Genomic DNA, 24423 nt, shown 5'->3' on the forward strand with positions numbered 1-24423 from the left:
GGACACAGCAGGGCACAAGTTTTCCAACCCCTTTTCCCTTGGGAACATAACTTGGACAGAGCTGCCAGGGGGATCCCGCGGAGATCCCATCGCTGCCTGAGCTGCTGCGGCAGAGGCCACACTGGGAGCACTGGCGCTGGTAGCTCCCCGCCTCCCACTGCCAACTCCAGCACTCAGGCGCTTCAGCCAGTTCAGGAAAGTCAGCCTGGTGAAACCCCAACCCCTTCCCAAGACTATCACAGGAATGCAATCACTAACACAGAAAAAAGCAAACGAGTCCTTAAAACAAGACCCTAGATTTCGAGGGACAGTACACTTTAGGAAGGAAAAAGCACGATAGCAATGTTTTCCCATCTTTCAGTCTTTCCACGCTGTATTCACACAGACAGGGGAAGCATAAATCACCTCTGCTGAGCTGTGAGCTGCTGTTTTGAGATTGCTCCCACTTTCGCCCACCAGCTAATTTAAACTGCACTGTGCTGCAGTCGTTCTCATGCCTGCAATGTGGATGTACTCATGCTTAAGGAGCGAAAACATTGCATCCTCTCATATACATGCTGCAGATTACAGAACACCCATTTATACCCTGCATAGAAAAACCCCAATGACATTTCTGAAGCTACTTCTTGCACTTGCCTGAGGGAGCACAATGCCTCACAAGTGCAATCACCCAGGCAAAACACATCAGACAGTAATACAACCCAGCATTTACAACATATTTCTAAATAATAGCTCTTGTACCTGTTGAAAGGATTTGCAATTTCTCAGGTATTAGAGATGTCAGAAATACTTGTCAAGAGCATTCACTTTTCTGGTCAAAACAATTTGGCTGTTACCCCATGTCTCTAAACTGGAGCAAGCACTCTGTGCTCTGAAAGTCTCAGATCTAATTCCCTCTTTTATTTTTTTGCTGCGATCCGACTCCCAATGGAGTGGCTAGCAGAGCAAATGAAGAGATTAGTTCTTTTCACAGAGACCCATTTTTCAGTTTTCTCACAAACCCCATTTGAAAACCCAAGCACTGAAACAAAGCAAATGCTGTGTCCTATTTAAGACAGGAGGAAAGCTTACCGTATGCAGCACCTGGGATGGTACCCGAGTCCAACAGTGAGAACAAGCAGAGAAACCTGTGTCCTCTCACTTCGGTGCCGCTCAGCTCTGACAGTGGCTGTAGCATGCCAGAGACTGACAAGTTCCCTATAAACACGGTTCCAGTAAAAAAAAAAAAAATCTTACTTTCACTCCCTCCCCCTGTCAAAACTCACTTGGAGTACTAGGACATTCTCATCCAGGGAACAGTCAGCTGCAATCTGATGTTTATGGATGTAATAAAAGACTTTCAAAATGAAGATGTATGTTTTTATAACCCTAGGGTGCAGTAAAGATATATGACTAAGAGTGGCAGTTCATCTCATCTTAAAGAGACAAAGATCCATTTCTTTGCCCTCTTCCTTTCCGAGGGGAAGACCTCTGCTAACCCCTGATTCTGAAGAAAATGAGACATCATGCCAACATCATTTAGTCTCGCTTGCCCACTCCTTTGTAAAACAGGAAGGCTAGGTGTCCTTTTACTCCCTTCATTACCCTCTGTCGTCTTTATTTTTTTATACCTCTGGGCAGGGCTGATACCCCAGGTGCATGCAGCTACCTTTTTCCTCAGTCGCTTTATTTGTTTTTCTGTGATTCCCTCCGGGAAAAGGAAATGCTGCTGCACGTGGCATGGGCAGATGCAATCCGTGCACCTTGCCGAGGGTCACCAGCTCCTGCCTGCAGTAACCCAAAAGCCAACAGCAACCCTCTTCTCAGCTCACCGCCTGCCAGCACCGTGAATGTGCAACATTTGCAAATGCAGGTGTTCAGCAGGACAGATTTTTGCACATATATACAATACACAGGGCGTTTTAGAGCTGACAAATGGAAATTAGAAAACCCCCCTCCAGAAGATGCTGCAATAGCGTAATGCTGGGCAGGGGAGAGGCCAGCTCAGGCCTCCCCAGGCTTCCCATGGCTCATTCCCACGCTCGTTGCAGGCAGAGGGACTTCAGCTCCTCGCCTGCTGGCCCCTGCCGAGTTCAGCAGGGAGCTTGGCCGGGGCATCACAGAGCAAGGAGCCATTTTGCCTTCCCTCCCGGCAGCCCCGTCTCCAGCAGGTCTGGGCAGAAAGCAGGTGCGGGGTAATATGGCAGCAGCACTTTTTCCTGTGGCTCCTGCTGTGGCCGAATCGGAGGGCTGGCAGCAAGCACGCACCTTCCCTGCCAGACGGGGACTAGGTACACACTGGGGCAGCTCAGGTTATGCGTGCACTGACACAGATGGCTTATAACCCACTGGCATGCATGCTCTGCTTCACACCGCCCTGCTTGGCAGTGACTCTTCCTCTCCCGTCTTACATGCCGAGATCATGGCCGGGGAGCCACCTCCATCCTCCCACCCTCCTCGGCTCCCCTCGCCATCCTGCCAGCCTCAACGAGGTGCAAGCGGGGAGTGCATGGGGTTTTGGGGGTGGGTTGGTTTCCCCCCATCTTTTCTGATGTGGCCAAGCAAGGCTGTGAGGACATGGGCGTCTGCCTTTCCCTGACAGTGTCAGGCTGGCGAATTCTTGCCACATATAGTCTCTTTCTCACGTGTGCCTGTACCTCTGGCTTGGGCTCCTGTCTGTATTTCCCTTTCTGTGGTTTGTTTGGATTTGGGCAGTCAGAAGAATTTAAAAAAAAAAAGTGCCAGGTGGACAAAAGCCCCAGGAAGGGGTGTGCTTCAAGTCCAAGCCCACATCCATGAATCACGTCATATCGAGCACCAAATTCGCTTGACAGCTCAGGTTAATTTGCGCTGCTGCATGCAAGTCCCCGCTTATGTGAGTAATCCTGAAGCAGTTGAGCAGTTGCCCCCCATCCCAACGCACGCATCCATGTGGGATGCGTGTAAGAAGCAGCAGGCAGGAGGGGTTTGTTCTCTCACAGTCTCTGCCTTTTCCCTCTTGCCTGAGCTGTGAGCGTGAATATGCCTCCAAAAGGAGAAGAGAGAGATCCCAGAATAAGAAGATTTAGACACAGTGACAAGCTTCTGTCACTTTACCAACAGCAATCTGCACAAGATCTTGTGTATTTAATCATTCAGGGGAAAAAAGCAGTCCCTGGGGACCTCTGGTGCAGCTGTACACGTTGTCGGTGGGCTCAGCAGCGAGCAAGGCAGGACTAGCACAGATTCAGACGTGGGCCTTCTAGCAGGCAGCCACACAGGTCTTGGTCGAGCTAGTTCTCCCACTGCAAGCCGATATGCCTGAGGAGAGACCGTGGGTTTTCCTCTGTGCAAGTGCTAGATAGCTTGTTAGATGAAAAGGCAAATAACTGAACGGCAAGTGAAGTGGGAGGCAAAGACGCTGCCTACAGCCTCAGCCTGGCCAAGCGGCGCTGACGCTGGTGGGGTTCCCCGGCGCCGAGGCTGCTGAGCAAGGAGTGGCAGGTGGCAAGCTCTCCCCGCCTGCTGGCCGCCATCCCGATCGGGCACTGCTCTCTTTGGGTTTCCTTGCCCATTTTCCCAGGGATGAGGGGATGCTTGTGTTGAAGGACCCACCAGAACAAGCTGGAGACAGAGGTGCAGAGAGAGCTGGGGCTGAGCCTGGCACGTGTCACGCTCTTTCAGGTCACATCCTTGGTGAGATCTTTAAGGGCTCATTCAGCTGCCTGTGTGTTTTGCTACCCTAACTTTGGAGTGGTAGGAAAGCCCCTGTGCATGTTTCCCCCCATTTAGGACTGCAGTGGATCGGGCTCACTTGAGCTCCGCAATAGCTCCTTTCTCTGCGCTATCAGAAATGTAACAGACTTCCATTTTATTTCTCAAGAGTGTGCTGCTAGTAAGACTTGTTCATTTAATTGGCATCTCCAGCAATATTGCAGAGTGCCTGAACCCTACTAATTACAGCCACAACACGGCCATCGGTTTGTGAGTTTTGAGCCCATTCCACTGCAAGGACACAGACCAGAGCCTTTCTGCTGCTGGGAGAGAGAAGATGCCCGTTCGATGGGCTTGGGAGTTTAAACACCCCAGAGAGAAGGAAAGGTTTGGCACTGGGGTTTTGATGCTCTGCTCGGACAGCCGCGCGCCTCCTGGTCCGGGGCCGCGAGAGGAGGGACAGCACGTGATGCAGCGGCCCCACAGGCTCAGGGCCGGCCAGCTGGGCCCCTGCCTTCGCCTTGCAGACAGCTGACCCTGCGGTGATGCGGCGATCGCCGCTGCGTCCAACGGACACTCACTGGAATAATAATTTTTTTAATTCCAACCCTCTCCCATGACTATGGCCAGGAAATGAAGAATGGTTTCTTAGCAGGACTCCAGTGGATATCTCCTCTGCTGGATAAAAGCCACTGCTTATATTTTCCTCCCAAAGGATCGTATTTTCCAGTCCCACCTTTTACAGTCTTTGTTCCGCTGAAGTGTGCGTCACTCTTTTCCAGCTGCCTGGGATACTGCTGAAAAGAGGTTCATTACCTCCCACTGCTGTGAAAATTGGGGTGACCCCTTTTTTGGCATGTATTTGGATGAGTTGCTTTGGGAAGCAGAATCACGCAGGCAGAGTTGTTTAAGAAGTGAAGACTAGAACAGAGCTGTTTTTTTTCTTTTAATGAAGAGGAACAATTTCCCACTCTGTTTATTCTTCCTACTCTCAGCAAAATGTCAGGAATGCTTAAGATTAATGACAACCCATGTGAAAGAGAAACAGATACCAAGGAACATTAGTTCTATCACACTCAGTTCAACTTTCCTCCTTTTTCCATAGCAGACTCTGTCTTATGCTTTGGCAACCTACTGCAGAATTTTTCTTGCCCTTTTCCAGCCCCACCAGCCCTGTTCACCGGTCTTTCTCCATCTTGGGGAAAATGGCTGTTGGTTACCCACACCGGCTGGTACACAGAGACATGTGCTCCAGTTAAGACCTCACCTTTTCTGATCTGATAATGCAAATAGTGTACTCCTCGACCAGAAGAGTGATGCTGTTCCAGCAGAGTTTGTTACAGTAAGGAGACAGCTTCTTTTCCCTTAGCAGTCACGTGCATCCCTCGGCTTTGAGTACCTCCTTCTGGCAACAGTGGCAATCACTGACATGGGACCTGTTTATGGCTTATAACAAACCTTACTGTGATAAAGTTCTTCCCTGTTTCCTAGCTTCTTTTTGCTCTCTGTTCGTCTTTGCTCTCTGCATCCACGAGCTCCCTGCTGTTGCCTCTCTGTCCCCCCTGCACATCCTCCTACGCTGCCTTGCTGTGTCCTTTTTCTACAGATGTTTCTGCCTCGGTGGACGTGGGTACCTCAGAGAGCAGCTTTGGTTCCCTCTGCCTCCCCATCTAAAAAAAGGCAGTGCTGTGAGACACTATGTTTTCTTGTGCAACACAGGAGCTTCAGCAAGAAGAAGAGCAACTAGCATTAGCAAGAAGAGGAGGTGGGACCAGCAAAACTGCCTTGCCCCTAATCCAAGAGCCTCGCCCATTCCTGCACACTGCTTTTTCCAGCGCCAGACTTCCTGGCTCCCTCCTGTTCTTTCTGTGCAGCCTACGTTTCCAAGATAATCTTAACCTCTTGCCTCTTGCCTCTCCTGTCTTCTCATTTTACTGCTCCAAACTGTGTCCCCAGCTGATGTCTCCTACCCTCCTGCAGCCCCTGCCCCAGCAGCCAGCTTCTCCCTATAGCTCCACAGTGTACAGGCTAGGGCTCTTGCTCAGGCTGCCTCAGAGCGAGTGACAGGAGATGCTGCAGTTGCACGGATGAGAGAGATTGTGAGCCAGATGTTCTACAGGAATTGCCCCAAGCAAATGCTCTGCCCCAGTGCCTGGGAGCTACTGGCCTGAGCATGACACTGGCAGGCAAAGAGAAACGGTGGAAGTGCCACTTCAGTCCTGCCTGTGGAGTACAACAGCGCTGTGCGCTGGGGAATGTGTTCCAGATGTGTTCTTTCACCCGGGCCTGCTTTAGTCTTGTCAGGTGTATTTAAACATTTATTACACTTACAGCTACCATGCCCACAACAGAAATTATGCTCTCTCCTCAGCCATTTGGAAATAACATGGGGTTCAAATGTTGTGCTCAGCTTTCCAGAAGAGCTTTGCTGAGAGACGAACAAGTTTAACAAAACACTGCTGGACAGGCTTTCAAACAGTGTCTGTGTTGCCTGAAAGAAAACACTGCTCCATGCGAGGCTTTCCCCAGGACACCAGTGGTGCTGAGTCAGACCAGAGCTAAGCACTGTGAAAGTCCCCTGGACCCCAGCCATTCCACCTCACCCTCAAATACTTTGAAATCTGGGGATTTTTTTTCTTAGCTTTCCTCCAGAACACTGTGATCAAACACTTCTTATTCCGCCATAGCTACAACCATGACACCATCATCTTTCTTTCTTGCATCATAGCCACATAATTTCCATGTGCAAATGTTTGCAAATTCAGCTTTAGTAAATTCAGTTCAAAAGGGTCATTTTACCTGAGAGCTGCCCAGTGGCAACAGGTATCACTTTGTATGGAGACCTGGTAGGATCAGAGAGGATTGATGTTAGCAACACTCAGAAAGCGGTTTGTGTTTCACATTTGACAGCAAACAGGGCGGGATGGGAACAGATGTTCTACATTAAACACTTAAAAGCAGTATTTTTTTCTTCAGATGATTACTCCTACTTTAATAACAAGCAAAAATCTTCAAAACCAGCAGGCTTTAGTGTTCTAAGCCAGCATGCAATTCTTGCTGTCATCTCCCTCCTTCCAGGGAGCTGCTCACCTCCCACTGCACAAAAAAGGCATCTGCAGGCAACCACCATCCCTTCCCTTGGGCTTGACCCCGTTTTTGAAGAGCAGGTTGCAGCAAGGCTTACCTCTCTGAGTTTGCAGGCATTGTTGGATCAATGGATACCATACAATTGTCTGCCGTCAAAAGGGAGATTGTTGTGTTCCTGAAAAACATGTGCCAAAGAGGTTTATTTGACCTAGAAATACTGGCTGAAACTCTGTGCTGCTGCATGTGGTGCATAGCCGCCTTCTCTCCTGCAGCACTCCTGGCCTGGCCTGGCACTGTCTTGGACCCATTTTACTTTGGTGCAGAAAGGGTCAAAGCTCAGGACAGGGTAGGCTTGATGCTTCACCCATTTCAATTACCAGAGATGTTTCTGGTAAAATGTTAAGTGTGATCATTTTTGACCTCAGAGCAGACTTTGCACCCTGCTAACTCATGTATTCTGTTGAGTCACCAACTAATAATTTCTATTAAAAAGATATGTTTTGTGATACATTGACTCTGCAGCTATGTATTGACTCACACTATACAAATGACTACCGGTGCTATGAATGTCTTGAAGTTGTCTAGTTATTCCTTTACCAAAACAAACAAAACAAATGTCTTGCTGAATATGGGGCCTTTTTTTTTTTCTTTTATTACTGTGCTAGGTGGGATCTTATAGTCTCAGATGTAAACCTTGGAGGTTTACTCTGGCTCCAGGAGCCTGGTTGAAATGAACAATTCTTTGGAAGTCTTCTGATGAAAATAAAATGACAAATATACAGTGAACACCTTGTTAATGAATGACTAAAACTGCTAAACAAAGTTTCCTGGGTGATGGAGTGGAAGTATTTGACATCATAGGCAGATGAGAGGCATTAACCTCTCTACTGTCAAATCGGAGGAAATAACCCAGGATAAACAGCAAAGGGCATTAATTCTGTCCAGCAGTTTATGTAAATTATGAGTCAATATAGACAATTTTATCTTTCGATCCCCAGAGCTGGAGTCATGCAATAAACCCAGGATAAAAGGATTGGCTTATTTTTTTCCTGTACTTTTTCTGTATTATAAACCTGTATGTACAAAGGTAAAGACTATGGCTTATTGCATGCTGCTGTGCATCTGGCCTGGGCTGCTCAAGGCCCATATGCAGACAGCAGATGCCCCCTTCTAGATGTGACTAAGGGGCTTCCCTCCCCCTGCACCACTGCCCCGGACAGGTGCTGGAGAAGTGGCTGGGTGCTACACCTTGCCACCCTCCACCACGCACCGGCCTTTCCTGCCCTGACACACACCTACACCTGGTCCTGGATCCCTCTCAACACAGAGATTTAAGTTGGATGCTGCTCTCTAGGTTGAAGGTAAGAGAAACAAACCCTCCAGGAAATTACAGCAGGAGAGATGCACGGACTTTGCAGGACAACATAGATTAGGAAATACTTGGCCGGGGCAATGGATTTGGGGATATTTATGTTCTATAAAATGGTTCTGCTGGGGTACTTTGTGTTTGACTACCCCATACCTGGGATTAGATTGTACTGTACCTAAATAGAAAGTTTATCCCCTAGTGGCAACGCTTCTAATTGGCCCCGATTTTTTCCCTAAAAAACAGGTTCTAAACATATGGCTGTGTTTCACTTGATATGGGCAAAAATGTAGTGCTGAGGGATAACTGGTAGGCGCACACAACCTATGTGCACTCAGGGCTGGGCTTCTGCATGTGCTTTTATTTTTTTAGACTTTATCTTTTCTGTTCTACTCTATTCCACTCTGTTCCTCAGGCACAGACAGCACTGAGGTGGCTCAACAACTGCCAGAGCTTTGTGTACTTTTCCAGCTGGTGATCTCTGGGTTGCCCCAATTTCTTCTTCCAGTAGACTGGAAGGAGAAAGAAGCCTGAATAGCAGGTAAATGCATAATTTGGGGCCTGTCCCCAGAATTAAGGGAACAAAAGTGAAATGAATGCCACAAATGAAAAGAGAGACCTACCTTGGCAACCCAGTAGCAATGCAGAAGAGGTCCATGATGTCTTTGGAGTTGCAATATTTGCTAAAGATCACCTTCCAAACCGAACAGCAGCAGGGAAAAAAAAAATGGAAGACAAAGAAGAGAAAGGACAGTTAGTTCCCAGTGAGATATGAACTCTATTCAGGCGTGAACTGGGCTAATTTTAAGGCTCATCCTACCACTTCAATTATCTGATTTGACTTGTGAGCTGGGATATTTCTCTACTGTTTAATACCTGTGCTTTTTTTGATAAAGCAAGCAAGCTGTGGAGACCTAATTGTGCTGTTCAAAAGTAGAGCAATAACGTATATGAACTGAGAGCAAAAGGTATCTCATAATGCAGTATTGCTGCAGGGTGATAACAACTGCAAATTTAAGGATGTAAGAGCCCAGATTTAGGAAGAAAACAGCCCAGATTTGGGGAGATCCTTGCATGGTATAAAAGGGCACTGCTTTTTGGACTATAGCAGCTTAAGCTAGCTTTAAACAGAACCGAGGGTTTTGTCACCCCAGGTTATGCCAAATTTTCTGCCAACTGTCAGGCCATATCGTTCCTGCTGTTAGGTCAGACCTCAGACCTTAAATTACAAAATTTGCCACTGTTACCTTCTCACCCGCCCAATCACCTCTTCACCCCCCTGCCCTGCCACACATGTCAGGCAGGCCTTATGCAGAGAAGACTGAGCGGTGGGTCTGGGTGTGCAACATCCTCTTGACCCCTGTTGCGATGAGGCCTTCAATGACACGATCCCATGTCATGATTTTCCCCAAGACTCCCATGTCCATCAGGGCACATGGGCAATAGTGATCCCCAGCTGAGAAGCTCTTCTGCAGCCAGGGTGGGGGGCAGAAAGCCTCTCTGTGTGCCTTTGATTGTCTGTGGTGGAGACTTTAAAGCCACCATGGAGATAAGGCTCTACAGAGGGATCTGGACAGGCTGGATCGATGGGCTGAGGCCAACTGTATGGGGTTCAACAAGGCCAAGTGCCCGGTCCTGCACTTGGGTCACAACAACCCCATGCAACGCTACAGGCTTGGGGAGGAGTGGCTGGAGAGCTGCCTGGCGAAAAAGGACCTGGCGGTGTCAGTCGACAGCCGGCTGAACATGAGCCAGCAGTGTGCCCAGGTGGCCAAGAAGGCTAATGGCTTGTATCAGGAATAGTGTGGCCAGCAGGACTAGGGAGGTGATAGTGCCCCTGTATTCAGCGTTCGTGAGGCCGCACCTTGAGTACTGTGTTCAGTTTTGGGCCCCTCACTCCAAGAAGGACATCGAGGTGCTGGAGCGTGTCCAGAGAAGGGCAACGAAGCTGGTGAAGGGTCTGGAGCACAAGTCCTATGAGGAGCGGCTGAGGGAGCTGGGGTTGTTTAGCCTGGAGAAGAGGAGGCTGAGGGGAGACCTTATTGCTCTCTACAGCTGCCTGAAAAGAGGTTGTAGTGAGGTGGGGGTCGGTCTCTTCTCCCAAGTAACAAGTGATAGGACAAGAGGAAACAGCCTCAAGTTGCACCAGGGGAGGTTTAGATTGGATATTAGGAAAAATTTCTTCACCGAAAGGGCAGTCAGGCACTGGAACAGGCTGCCCAGGGAAGTGGTTGAGTCCCCATCCCTGGAGGTATTTAAAAGATGTGTAGATGTGGTGCTTAGGGACATGGTTTAGTGGTGGACTTGGCAGTGCTAGGTTAACGGTTGGACTTGATGATCTTAAAGGTCTTTTTCAACCTAAATAATTCTATGATCCTATAAAATGCTTCATTGCAGTCGGGCCCGGCTCATCTTCTCAAAGCCAGGAACAACAGCAAGCGGTGGGGCTGATTTGTCTGGGGGCTGCTGGTGTCACCGGGGCGGCCACAGGCTGCGGTGGCCAGCTTGCTGTGGGGAGCGGGGGGAGGCGGTGGTGTGGAGCAGGGCAGCTTCCCTGGCCAGCACTGGAGCTCAGCTCCCTCACGCCCCCGAAGAATAAATAGCCACAGAGCCTCTGGGTTCAGGATGCAGCAGCTCAAAGGGACTTGTGGAGACCTAAGAGCAAAACTCAGGAGGAGCAAGAAAGTGATATTTCACAGATGAGGTCTGAAGCACAGGGAGATGAAGGTCACAAGTCTCTCCGTGCAGGTGCCTTGCTGGAAACGCTGTTTTCCACCCCTCACGACCACCCGTAGTGTGCCATATTCTCAGGCACAGTTTCCATTGCCGTCCATCGCAGGCACAGGGGATGTGCACGCCCACAGATCAGCCTCGAGGCTGGTGACTCAGAAAGTGAGGAACATGTCACCCAGGATGGCCTTCCAACGGTTTGTTTTCTCTGCCGTGCCTCATGCCTTGTGGAAGAGCCCGCGGGACACTCTGCCCGTGAGGAGCTGCTAAAGCCTGCTCACAGCCGGGACATTGCAAGCCTGAAGTATGGGGAGAGTCAGGACAAAATGGCAAGATCTGGCCAGCCTGGCTGAGTCCTGCTGTGCCTGTGACGCACCGACACTGGCACTGATGCTGAAGCAAGGCTTCAGACCTCAGTTTTCACCGGTGGTGAGGAGCCCTCGTACTCTTGGGGGAAGCGTCAGCGGTTTTGTGGTAGAGACGAGAGCGACATTGGTCACCTCAAGAGGTGGCTGTGACCAATACGTGCGTGCACACTCACCTTCTCTGTTTTCTGAGCCAGATGAGATTACACCAGGCAATACCTTTACTTTATAAAACATCAAGGCACGTGGCTGCTGAGATAGTTAGTAACTGCTACCAGGGAAATGGGTGGGATTAATACCTTTTAAAAGCCTGCTTTGCTCAGTGATTGCCTCTTGGTTATTAAAATACAGCAGCGGTCAAAGCAATAAAACATAGCCAGTCGAGTTCAGATAGGGCTGCAACCCCTCTCCTAGCAGAACACAGCATACTACTGGAGTGATAGCTGCTAAAATCAGCCGGCAGTATTGGAGGGTACAACAACTGGTACATGCAGTAACTGAGGAGATGATGTTAATTGCAGCTGAACATAGGGTAAAGGTTTATGATGTGCCAGGGGTGCTATTTCAGGTATTGAGGTTTCTTATTCTGGAAATCAATTGTTATCGACCAGCACACATAAGAGAGGAAAAGATTAAAAAAAAAAAAATCAAAAAACATTAAAGGTAAGAAAGCCGGCCTGACTCATAGAAAGCAGCAGGAACTTTCAATGCATTGAGGATGAATTTTAATGCTTCCTTTACTCCATGTAATAGTGAAAGAGTGGGAAGCAAAACAGAGACTGTAGATACTATTTTCTAGATTATGAGCTATCTCCATACATGCTTTTTAGCCTTCCATACTTGGCATTTTTACTTATGTTTGCTAAAAGTGGATTTGTGAATCACCCACCACACTTTGATACTCATCTCAGGCTGGTTGTCCTCAGTTGGCTGGTTTTTTTTAATCAAAGAGTATATGCTACTGAAGTTTTCTTCTGTTGCAACCTGCTGAGCTTTTCTGACCAACTTCCTTCTGCTCTAAAACAAAGCAGCCAGCCTCAGACGTTTCCCAGCAATATGCAATTGTTCCTGTTAGTGCCTGCAGGTTTATGTTCCCAATAAAGTCAATGTCAGTTGTGCTGATGGAATACAATTGGAATGTATTTTGGAGAGACAGGAGGACATTACTACATACTATTGATGGCTCCAGCACAGTATAGGAATCCTATTTCGCTAAAGTCCATTATCATTGTGGGGACATTAGGAACATGAAGGCAATACAGTGACATTTGGCTTGCAGCCATACTTCAGCCAGATGGGACACATGGTTTCTCCCGTGGCCAGGGAAGATTGTTGACCTGAAGCTTTCAGGATAGGCAGCCCTGTTGGCACTGGGTGGAGAAGTGAGCATCCTACCCAGTCCTGTGCAGATGTCCTTACTTGGGCAGATGTCCTGAAGCCATTGCTCTTCAGCCCAGGTCTCCATGATGATACTTTTCTGGCACTGTTTGTGGGTCTGATCCAGATCCACAGTCAGCAGTGAGCGACTTCATCTCCCTTCAAACCTGTCTCAGCTGTCTCTGACCCACAGTTGTCACCTTGTTTAGGTCCTTGTTCCTGTCCCTGGGTGGCGAGCCACTGCTGAGACGTGTCTCGCAGCACCTCGGTCTCTGCATTAATGCCCAGCGATGGAAGAAATCACTGGTTAGGACAGGACTGAGACCTTGCTATGGAGCATAACAGAGGCCAAAGGCAGGAGACGACAGCAGTTTCTACAGCTGTGGTAGTGGGCTAAGATCATGCACGTATAGGGCACAGACAGGTTTCCCCATAATACGTGTCAAAACAGTGTATAGTCATGCAGGTCAGCACCACCCAAAAAAGCCAGGGATGCAGATCCTGACACACCTCCTACAAGAAGGAGTGGACACAGGGACTCCAATATTGCCTGGTGGCATGATAGTCTCTGCAAGACTGAACAACACAAGACACTCATTTGCCAGTGTAACTTCTGAAAGCAAAGGCAGAGCCAAAATCATGTAAGCAGAGTCACAGAGGTGATACACCGCATGGGAAAGGGAAACAGAGGCCTCTGCTTCAGCCTGCGGATTGATGACTAAATGCCACAAAGAAAATCAGCCACATATAAACCCTGATAATTGCATCTCCCTTGGATTTGTGCCAGCAGGATAAAGAATGCATTCCTCAAAAATTATGCAGCATCTGCAAACAATTCATTTCCCCTGTTTGAGAATTAACATTATTTCATATTTCTGTCTGTTACTGTTAGCAAAACTTCTACTATGTGTAGAAAAAAAAGACGAGAAAACTAGTCTTTCCTGAATTCTCAGCTTGATCATTTCAATAATTCTCCATCAAGACCAAGAAGTAGTCATTTGATTTAAGTGGGGAACGCTGTCTGCCTGCCTTGGAAAGTAATGTGAAGCAAAGGGGGGAAAAGCAGAATGAATAATAACTGAGGCTTTTTGGAGTGGAAATAATGCTCTGATGAAGCATGTGGTGACTGCGAAGTAGGACAGCGTGACTCGATGGGGATGCCTGGTTCCTGGCTCAGAGCTCACTTCTGTGGGACTTGTTTCTTTCCTGGAGACAGTTCTGCATTTTTTGGAACATCTTCCTCTGAAATAAGAGGCCATTGTCTCTTAATCCATAGTATCCACCTCTGGTCGAGGACAAGGATTTTAAAAGCCCTCTCAGAAAGAATAGGGATTAAGAGCCCTGCTACTCTGGCTGGCTTTCCCACTCAGAGGAGCAGTTCAATATTAAGGATTGTGATGGAAGTATTACTAAGGGACCATAGTGCATATAGTCTGCAACCTACCAGCTTACAACTAATCACATTATATTTTGCTTTCAGGTAGGATGGGTAAAAACACAGCCTACAAATCCAATTTCTGTTCTATATTTGATGCTCAGAACAGCTAATCCTCTCTGTAAACTGTAAACCCTGTCCAGAATGTTATCCTGTTCTGATCTGTTGTTGGTAATTGGGTTTTCTTCCAAGAATTTAACTCGTGTTTGTTTTTTTTTTACCCTAGTAAAATTCCTAAATAAATAATGCAGACATATTTTCAAAGGCAGCCTATCCTCAGTTTCCAGTCCTCCTTCCCTTTGCTGGTCTCAACCTGCTGTGTTCAAGACTTTTAGCACTTGGTGAAGTCTTTCATTCAGCTCAGTGAGCAATGTTCAGAGTCGGGGCTGAAAGTGCAGAGTTGAAACAATCTAAAATTGTAACCTTTCACTAATGAGAGTGGAGGGTGTGTCAGAAAAGAGTCTGGTAAAACTCAGTTATGTGTCTTGCAGGGACTGTGAAAATTGTTGCTGCTTCTGTAACAGCAGCTTTCACAGAGGATTTCTGAATTGCTAAGGCAGAAGGCTGACGTGAAATTTTTCACTGTGATTTTCCCTGTCTCTCCAGCAGTCTTTCTTGTCCGTATCAAAATGAAGCAGGATCCAGAACTTTTAGATACCACTCTGTAGAAATCATTGGAAGTAATTCATATTTCTAAACATGTAAGCAAATAGGTCTTCCTCAGAAAATGGTGATAAATTACCTTATCAGTCATAGTTCCCAATATCCAACAGAAGCCTTACCTAAAACCCCACATCTAAACATCTCCCAGCTTTCTCATTCTTTGAATTCAGAAACAGGCATAGCATGAGCCCAGCTATATCCAAAATACCTATTTTTTTATTTCTCACGCTAATTAACAGTCAATATTTGGAAAACCACTCCATTTATCTAAGCTTCAAATGTTAGGCAGAATTTAAAATAGTATGCCAGATTTACCATCTGTTGGATGCATTAGGAGCTCCTCTAAGAGAGGAACAGAGAACAAGCGCGTGTGTGGGGAAGAAAGCGCGAGAGCCCTCAGCTGAGAGTCCGAGCAAAAATGAAGGCTCCCCCGAGCTCTTCAAGCACCGCTGCTGTTAGAGGATGAGGAGCATGGTAGATGTCTTCCTTTCAACAGCTGGAGCTCTGCAGTCCTGCTGACTCACACTTACCTTTGGGCAGTGATGTGGCTTGACAACATTCGTTTCAACACGACACGTAAGTGAAATGTATGGGTGGGATTCATCTGACGTAACTTCAAACATCTACAAATTTGGCATCTCATGCATGTTGCTCTGCTAGACTCCCTCTCTTGCCAGTAGAGAAAGAGGACAACTTCCAAAGGGTAAATCAGCCCACATGTCTCCAAAACCCAGTTTAGGATGGGTTGAATCATCCTCTGGAGGCATCACCTGCCTCCCCAGTGACTACGGAGGAACTTGTGTGACTATCTTGGAGCAGTCATCACTAACATTTAGATGGCTACGGTTAATGGTTAAGTGGGGTGAATCCCGTTAGTTTCCTAATTATAAACATTACCCTAAAATGAGAAACAGGAGCCGCCAGACAGAGCTGACATATCAGGATCCCGAGGCATGTGGCTATATGGTAAGTTGCAATTCCCATCCTTTATAACATCCCTGAACAGTGAGCTATGGGAAAAGAGATTTTTCTCTTCAGGAAAGAGAAAATGTCTATGATACACTCATACGTGTGACTCCCGGGGCGATCTTGGACGTCCATCGAGAGGGACAGCATGGCAGGGGTCGGCTCTGTCACTATGAGCAAGGAAGGATCTCATTACATTTTAGAGTCACTGGGGCTTGTAGAGGAAGCCAAATTACATTAAAGAGAGCCTGCTGACTATACTAAGGGACATATTGCTACTCTTCAGTCTTTCAGTACTAATGATTAATGGCAGAATGTAACCAGCAACCAGCAAGGCTGGTTGTGAGAGGCTGAGCTGAAAGTTTCTTATTTTCTGCAGCAGACATAAAAGTATTTCAACCTTTGGCAAATAACAGAAATGTCTACACTCTGGCTTTACTTAACATAAAAAGAGCACACGGTTGCTGCTAACAGAGTATTAAGTGCAATTAACCCTGTAGCACATTAATGCATTAAACTTGAAATGTTTCGTAAACTGCATAATAAGGATGCTTTAGCACCAAATGTCCTCACTAAATGTGAGTGAAGCTAGGCTGCTTGTTTCAACACTACTCACGCAATTAAGGTCTGACATTACAACATGCTTGATAATATAGGACTGTCAGAAGGGTAATGTTGGTTAACCGAGTAAGGAAAAGCAGGTACGGTGAGAGGCCGGTGAGAGGCCAATTTGCAGCTGTAGAACTAAGTTCACTAGAAAGGTGATAGAAACAAAATGGTTTTGTCTTGTTTGTATCAAGCCAAAAGAGTTCCTATGTGAGCAGCATAAGCTGCTACGGTTGGCTTGTCTGAATCCATAGGTAAGGCTAGCAGGAGAGTGTTAGACCTAAACTTTGCCTTAGCTAACGTAAGCGTAAACTGTAATAACTATAATAGACTGCATGTGACTTCAGAAGGATAAACAGCAGTAAACAAGCCCTTTTGGGTGATGCGTACAGAAGAATGATGGTGCTATGCTGGAATTACGGAGCTGTGCTAGGATTATGGTTTGGTGCTCTAAATGCTCTGAGGAGCCCTTGCTGGGGAGGAAAGAGAAGGGCGAGTAGGAGAGAGAAAGGCCTCAAGTATGACATTTTCTCTCACTTTTTTCAAAGCCTGGTTTTAAGTCAGTTTTACTCTTTAAAATGTTTATGTGCTGTAATGTGGTGGTGTTTTAGGAACCCGCTGTTCATTTCTTGCTGCTTTACAACGAGAACATCTAGTACCCGCCCTGAATTCACTGGGGCCAGCTAAAATCAGAGAGCCAAGGTGAGCTGAGACCACTGGCCAGACTCAGGCTGTGCTACCTTGCACCTTCCCTCGTCCACAGAGATCTGCCAGCGCTAAGAAAATGGCCTTGATCCTGCAAAACCACACTTATGCCTCACCATGCTAAGAAGGTTTTGGCATCAGCTTGTCTATGTGCGGGAGGAACCTGTGAACACCAGCCAGGCAGAGAGGCCCCTGGAGGTGTCCATGTCCCGACTGCCCATGAACCCCACCTCTGTGCACCCCTCCAACGGCTGGCAGCTGAAAGGGTATTGCTCTAAATCCCCAGTCCAAACAGACAGGGAACTGGGTCCGCAGACACCACAGAGCACGCTTGCCCTGCTGTGCCAAGAGAGTCCCAGGGATGCAAAAATATTTAATCGCCTTGAACCAATCATCATGCCATTATTTTTCTGCTGTGTTTTGTTTTTAATCTGAATCCAGTTTGGCGTGTTAAAAATAGCACAGCAAGCTTTGGAAAAATCTGTTGGGTTTGCTAGAGTCTAGGCATTTATACCACAGTTGCTGTTGCTCTAATTAAAAAGAAAAGCTCACATGACTGAAATGATTCCTATGCGCTGATGTTTCAATGCGATAACCACAGCACCAAAATGCGGCCTTAGCTTTGTTCTGTTCGTTGTGGACCTTGGGCCAAGAGGAAAAATGGCTGTGGATGGATCAGTGTCCTGCTCCACAGGTCAGTCCAGTAGACACCCAGAAAGGTTGAACTCAATACATTTCTTTGAGAAAAAAAAGGTCATTTCTCTGTTTGGCATCCAGAATGACTCAGTCAACCAGCAAAATGGCTCCAAAATTCTTTACTTGCTTTCTGAAGAGGAAGAAAATACCACCCTGAGTGATTTCCTTGAATCCTTGACAAAGGCATCGGTCCTTTTCTTTTTTCCAGTTAGCTCAGGCTCTGTACCCCTCTGACTTTCCATCCTTGTTACAAATGTGATGCTGATTAAGACACTGGAAACAGAAATCCTCTCAAATTAAGCATTTTTCTGAGAGGAACAACTTACAGTTCTGTGAGCAAAGCCACTACCTGTGACATTTGAAAGCGAGAGGCACGAAGCCACTCATCTGGGAATACGGCCATGGCTGGTTTGGCTCTGCTACCATTTAAATCTCAAAGGTCAAAAGAAAATACTCCCCGATAGTTTCTTCATGGAAAAAAATTTGGACATGGGCTGGGGAACATTTTCTTGCTGGTGGATTTTTAATTCAAAACAGACTCAATAGGATTTTTTCTTAAAAATGCAGCCAAAGGGTTAATATCATTATGAAAGAAAATAAGACTCCAGATCCGGCTTAAGTTTGGAGCAGCAAACCTCACTTCTCTGCTTGCAGGTTGGGGGTTTGGGTGCTTGACCCCATCTAGTGGCACTCCAGGAACAATGAGAAATCCCATCCACGGCGGTACTGCAAAATCACCTTATCCTATATGAAACACGGTCATGGCTTCCCTCCATCCTGCCATCTTCTCCTTTGCCTGGCAGCAAACCAGGCTGTGGCAGGGGTGGGATGCGGACGTGTTTCTTGGGTGTGCTAAGCCCCGGGCACGCGTGTGAAGTGCAGAGGGACATGTGTGCCCAGGCAAGCGGGTAATGAACGGCTGGGTGTCTCTGGGCGAGAGGATCCTTTAAAAATAAATAAACCGAGCAACGCTTGTTTCCCCTAGGCGTGCATCCCCTTTATGTTGGCACTGGATAGGAAGCGCATTACACTGTAACTTCATTTTTCAACCAGCTCTGAGAACAAGTGACCTCTTTGAAGCCGGTTTGCACAGAGCCCAGGTTCGGCGCATGGCTGTAATGTTGCAAAGCCTTTGATCTTCCCTCTCCGGCAGCCCTGGCATGGCTGTCCCCTCCACCTCCTGCTTCATGTTCGGCTCTACCTCCACCAGCTTGGCAGGCGGCTGCCCCATGGGAGACCCCCCAGTCCCTGCCCCTTGGCCAGGACACAGCTACCAGCAGCCCAAAGCCTTCCCCTGATGACACAAAAGCCACCCCTTTGGGGATCTTGAGCTCAGGTGCCTGTGGGGGGGTTCCACGGTTGGTGTCTGCTGGGCCAGGGTGGGTCATCTCATGTCCCTCCCAAAGCAGAGCCCTTGCTGCCCCAGCATGGGGAGATGCTCAGTCAACTCTGCCCGCTGGAGGAGAGCTTGTCCCTGTGGTCAGGTTTGGTGAAGACCATTTTGTGCCTGCCCGTGCCTCTGAAAGGTCAGTTTACCAAACTACGACAAATGACCAGGAGCCTTTGCGGGTGCAGGTGGGATGGGGCCAAGGGGAAAGGGCAGGAGCCGAGGAAGTTACTGAGGCGAGGGCTAGGCTTCCCCAGTGTGATGTAGGAGTGATGCACAGCAGCACTGGGCTGGGCTCCCCTCTGCTCTCAGCCTCCCGTCGCCCTCCCGCAGGAGGCTACTGGGTGTTCGTGGCACTGGCCTTGCAGGTATGGACCTCAGCCCTTCCTCTGGGACGTGCTGGCCTCAGGCGCAGTCCTGCGTTCAACTCCTGCTGGTGGTGCCTCCTTTATTTCAACAACTACTGAGAAGGGTTTCAAAGCCAGCAAAGCCTCCTCCAACAACTGCTGCATCCCTTTGCCCTCCCCGCTGTGCCCCTCTGGGCCTGCTGACACACAAACCTACTTAGCTTAATCCAACGCTCCTCTTGCAGAGCACTTTCAAGTGCTCATCTGCAATGCGCAGGTTCCCAGGGGAGGCGGCATGTGGCTCTCTGAGCCTGGTGTGTCCCTTCATTTACCCCAGTGCCGAGGCAAAACAACTTCTCCCAAAGTCAGTAGCACTCCCTGTGGCTGCACTGGTGGAAATTCAGAATGAGGCTGTGGAAACACAGAATTACCTGTGAATAATTGCCATCCCAGCTAGCACTATTGTAGGATGCCCAGTTCTATTGCATGGCTCTGCAGTGTCCAGCAAACCAGTTGCAAGTTGGAGCTGAGCCCTTTCAAACTCAACAAGTGCTGTTATAATGAAGCTCATACCTTATTACTGGGTTGATGAGTAGCTCAGCATTGATTTAATGAGTTCCCTTTAGAAGCTTCCAATACTGCATTCCTTGGAAGATTAAGGGTTGCTTTTTATTTTCTTTCTAATGATGTTGTTACTGAGGAGGCATGAGAATCTGAGATATGCCCTGCTTACCCCTGGGTGAACCCCATTTATGCAGCATTTTTACTGCAGGAATCCTTCCAAACATTGCACAGACGGAATTTCACATCTGACAAAAGAAACAGATAACATTTATCGAGCAAAAAAACCTTAATGCTGCTTGAGTTTGCATTTGCTTGCTCATGCGATTGTGCCTCTTCTGCATTTTTAGTGTCAAAATTACTCTCCAGAGACTGGTTCTGAGAAATGCTATTTTTTTAGAAAACAGAGTAGATGACAGACAATGTGCTTTACCAACATCTATGGAAACACTCGCCACCCTTTCAAAATACCGAACCATTTTCGTACTGAACAGTAAAGGTGCCAGGGAGCTCTGTACAAGCCTTGCTTCTGGGGGCTGCCAGGCGACCAACTCATTAAGTCCCAGCAAAGGAGAAGCGGCACCTTCGGCTCAGCGGAGCCGGCACGCTCCTGCTCGCTGGTACGGTGGAGCCCGCAGCAGCAGAGGGACCACCATCACGTCTAAGCCCTGAGATGGATGAAGAGGAGCAACCTGCTGTGGGGGACCTGGCGCAGATTTGGATTCTCCGAGGTCTTGTTCCTGAGGACAGGACTCTGGCAGTCCTGGTGGGTCTCCAGGGCAGTGGCAGAGGGGACCATAGGCAACGGAGGCGTGTATGGTGGGACAGGACTGTGAGTATCAGCTCTCCCTTTACCTCGTTTCTGCGGTCATTCATACAGCAAAGGGGAGGGAAGGGAAAGGGTATCTTTGCTGTTCCTTTTTAAAGGAGAAACAAAAGGCGAGGCTCAGTGAAATGAAGATTTAGAGCAGGAAGACGGGAGGGAGAGATCTGGATTTTGCAAGTCTGAGTTTACTTGCTCTTGAGCCTCATGGCTGCTTTCACTCTATTACAAAAAAGGCACTTGCTTTGTGGCCAAAGAATTGCTGACAAAAAGAAGAAAAAGATGACTTAAAAAAACGCAGCGGCATTGTTTCTGTTTAAAAGCAGTGGGCTGTCAGCTCGACAGCGTGCGAGCTCTCCCTTTTAGCCAGAATCCATTTCTCCCACAGTTTTCCCTGTGCTGTGGACCGTGGCTAAGCAAACAAGGCAGGCTAATGTAAGTGGAAGTTTTAATTAATGTTTATCGCCATTTACGAACAACTTGGCGAAGGTGGCGGGGACCCCGCAGCCCCCCGGCGATGCAGCGGCACACCCCATCGCACAACAGCCAGGCACCTGCCTGTCGTTCAGCTTGGCAGTAGGAAAACGTCCATCACTAAACCGCCCCCCCCCCCCCCCCCAGCAGTCAATCTCCAAATAACTCGTTACGCCGTGCTTTCCGGCTCCCACTGCTTGGGTGAAAACCTCTCCGCAGGCAAAACTTTGTAAACACGTCGCGACGCTACTCCGGGAGAGGAAGCCTACACGGCTGCTAAAGCAAGGATCCCCACACAGGCAGGGAGAGCTGGCAGCGCCCAGCCCTCCCCTGCTGCCAGCCTCCCCTTCCCCTTTAAATAAACATCCGTGTACAAAGCAGAAACCACTCAAGATCCCCCCCCCCCCCCCAAAAGAGATTTGAAGCCCACAACGGTGCTGAATGCAAACACGCGTCTAACTCACGTTACAGAAATAGCTCGTGCAGCAAACACAGCTCGCAGCCACTGCTGCGTCGGGAGACACTACTTTGTGAAAAACAGCAAAAGTACCTTTTGAATTCTTCCATCAATATCCAAATAAATACACTTGGGCCGGTAAGTTGAGGAGGCAGATCCCATCTTGTTACAGTTGGGCTTTCACTGGACCTTTTTCCAGTGTCAAACAGAGCAGAAAATAAGGTTTATCCTACCAAGCCGAGCCACCACTGCCTGACAGTTTGGTGTCCCCGCTCTTCTGTATCCCACTGTACTCTCATTCTGGGAAGGTCCCTCCTCTAACATGCATGCATTTTGCTGTGCCTCTGTCTCTCTCTGCCACCTCCTTTTAGTTTTGCTTCCCTCCAAATCCAGCTGCCTTGGACAGGGAAAGACACAGGCTCCAGATGCTGTCTGCAAGTGCCCTCTCGATTCCCATAGCAACAACCCCTCTTGGCTTTAGGGCTGAGGGCTGCTGGGCACCCGCATTGTAGCTCTGATCCTGGGGCTGATGAGCTCCCGTTATGCACAAGACCGAGTGGCACTTGTCCCCAGGGGGAAGACTGGGGGCGGGGGGGGAGCCTCCTTCATCAGGGTGGTGAGGGATGTCATTTGTTTTTGTGGTGAAATAGGACTGTAATTATTAATTAGTGCCGACCTTTCTGGTGAGCTGCCCGCACCCTGCAAGCGATGTGACAGGCTCCCAGCTGTGCCCTGTGCTGGGAGTGTCCTTTCAGACACCCGCTGCAGCCGGGGATGGGACTGTCTCAGGCCAAACTTGGCAGCTTAATTTCCACATCCCTCCTGTTATCATTACAAGGACAGGAAGAAAAAAACAGTAGCTTTTTTTTCCCTGTAAGCTCCAGAAGCATGAAGAAATCATAAAGCCCATGCTCTCCCCCAACGCCCTCCATGCCACCCCCGGAGTGAAGGAATTTGTTATTTAAGGGAACGTGAAGTATCCTGGCAAAGGCATCTCCCATGGGAAGGCGCATCCGAAAACCAGGAGGGAGCAAAGCATCCGACAGTCAATTCTCTGAGCGGATGCCAAGTGCCATCTGCTGCGTGTCTGTGCTGTGCTGCAGTGCCGGCGCCTGTGGGGAGCTGAAGCAGCGGCGGCGGCAGTGGGTGACACTTGGTCACGGAGGGGAGAGAGCTTTGGAGACAGCGGCTCCTCCGCCCTCGCAGGGGAGAGGCTGGCTGATGGGCTGCAAGCATGCACAGTGGCTGGAAACAGCTCATCCTGCGAGTGTTAGCTCTCGGTGTTTTCTGCGGCTTCTGATGGAGGAGCTGCAAAAACATTTCCTGGTCTCTTTTGCGCTGCGGTCTGGGAGAGTTAGGTTTGTGGCAGCGGGGTGGTTGCTGCTTTCCCTGCCCACCCCAGGCCCTCACTGCAACATGAGCGAGGCACAACTGACCTGCAGAGGCCAACGTGGCCCTGTGGGCTACGGCACTGCACGAAGAGCAGCCTTGGCTGCCCCTTGCAACACACAGGCAGGGCTCATTTGCTGTGTGAAGGGGATTCGTAAGAGCCCGCGGGGCTGAGCAGGTCCTGGAGCCAGTCTGGGAGCCAGAGCCAGGCTGGCCTTTCGGACTGATGGCAGCGGTCCTCCTAATGCCCTCAGAGCCAGCGGCAAGGTGACTCTTCTGGCAGGTGCAAGCCTTTGCTTCACATCCTTCCCCTGCCAGCTTGGAGCAGGCACTTGAAGTCTTCCAGGAGAGAGACCTTGCCACTGTCGGGCTACCCCATGGGCTACCCTGTAAGCTATCCCCTAGGCTATGTTACAGTCTATCCCGTAAGCTGTCCTGGAGGCTACCCCCTAGGCTATCTCTAGGCTTTTGCAGTCTATCCCATAGGCTATCGTGTAAGCTAACACCCTCGGCTGTCCTCTAGGATCTCCCTTAGGCTATGTCCATGGCTTTTCTGAGGTGGCTGCAGCCTCTCCCACTGCATCAGCCCTTCCACATCAACCCCACTTCTTCTGTACATCAGTTGGGACTTCTGTGACCGATTTTTTCATACCCTGCTCTGCTAAGCATTGCCTTAACCCTGTTTTACCATGGTTCACTCCTGAGTGATTTGATTGACCTTGACAAGCAGCAGGTACCTGAGGGAGATGGCCATGAAGACAAAAATGCAGGCATTTAGAAAGAGGCAGCAAGAGCACTGATGCTGGGAGATGCACATGGCGCGTTTGGTCTTGTAGAGGAGGAGGCTGAGACCTCCCCCCGTGATGACCTGCTCCAAGAGTGGTTGGACGAGGTCACTGGTGCATTGCAGGATTTGAGAGCACATCATTGAGACATCTGATGATCAGAACCTCACACCAGTGAGCATCCACCTTTTGATTTCTATTTTAAAAAGTGACCAGCTTCTCCAGCTAGCAAAAAGACAGGCTCCAAAATCCAGGTGATGATCCTGTTCCTGCCTCTCCATCCTCCTTGTCGTATCTATTGTCCCTGTGTATTTAAATTGTGTTCCTTAAGCTCCAGCACACATCCCACCCCCCTAATTACATTAATACCTGTTGGAAAATTTACTTTGCTGTAAAGTTGCTGACTACTGCACTTTTCCAGAACTTTTCATGTAGAAGTGAATCTACAAAAGCTGAGCTCTCAGAAATCATGGTAAAAGCCTGATGCAATCTACGGCACAGCTCAGGCCCATGCCTGAAAGGCGACAAAAGA

The 24423-nt window shown here is 48.6% G+C and overlaps 1 protein-coding gene across 3 annotated transcripts in view; it reads right to left on the reverse strand.

The window, feature by feature from the left end:
* Positions 1-21879, reverse strand: part of PDE9A (phosphodiesterase 9A) — a gene marked incomplete at both ends in the record, with an annotated part of 49011 nt that extends 27132 nt beyond the window's left edge. Inside the window, 4 exons of one of the 3 annotated variants that reach the window (XM_082305148.1) lie at positions 6472-6515; positions 6857-6934; positions 8749-8819; positions 21811-21879. In XM_082305148.1, the coding sequence (XP_082161274.1) occupies positions 6472-6515; positions 6857-6934; positions 8749-8819; positions 21811-21879 (262 nt within the window). The remainder of the gene's footprint in view (positions 1-6471; positions 6516-6856; positions 6935-8748; positions 8820-21810) is intronic. The other 2 variants (XM_082305149.1, XM_082305150.1) reach the window with 2 other exon arrangements.
* Positions 21880-24423: the final 2544 nt, after the last annotated feature.

The sequence above is a fragment of the Platalea leucorodia genome (genome assembly GCF_965183815.1).
Source record: "Platalea leucorodia genome assembly, chromosome: 2".
NCBI lineage: Eukaryota > Metazoa > Chordata > Aves > Pelecaniformes > Threskiornithidae > Platalea > Platalea leucorodia.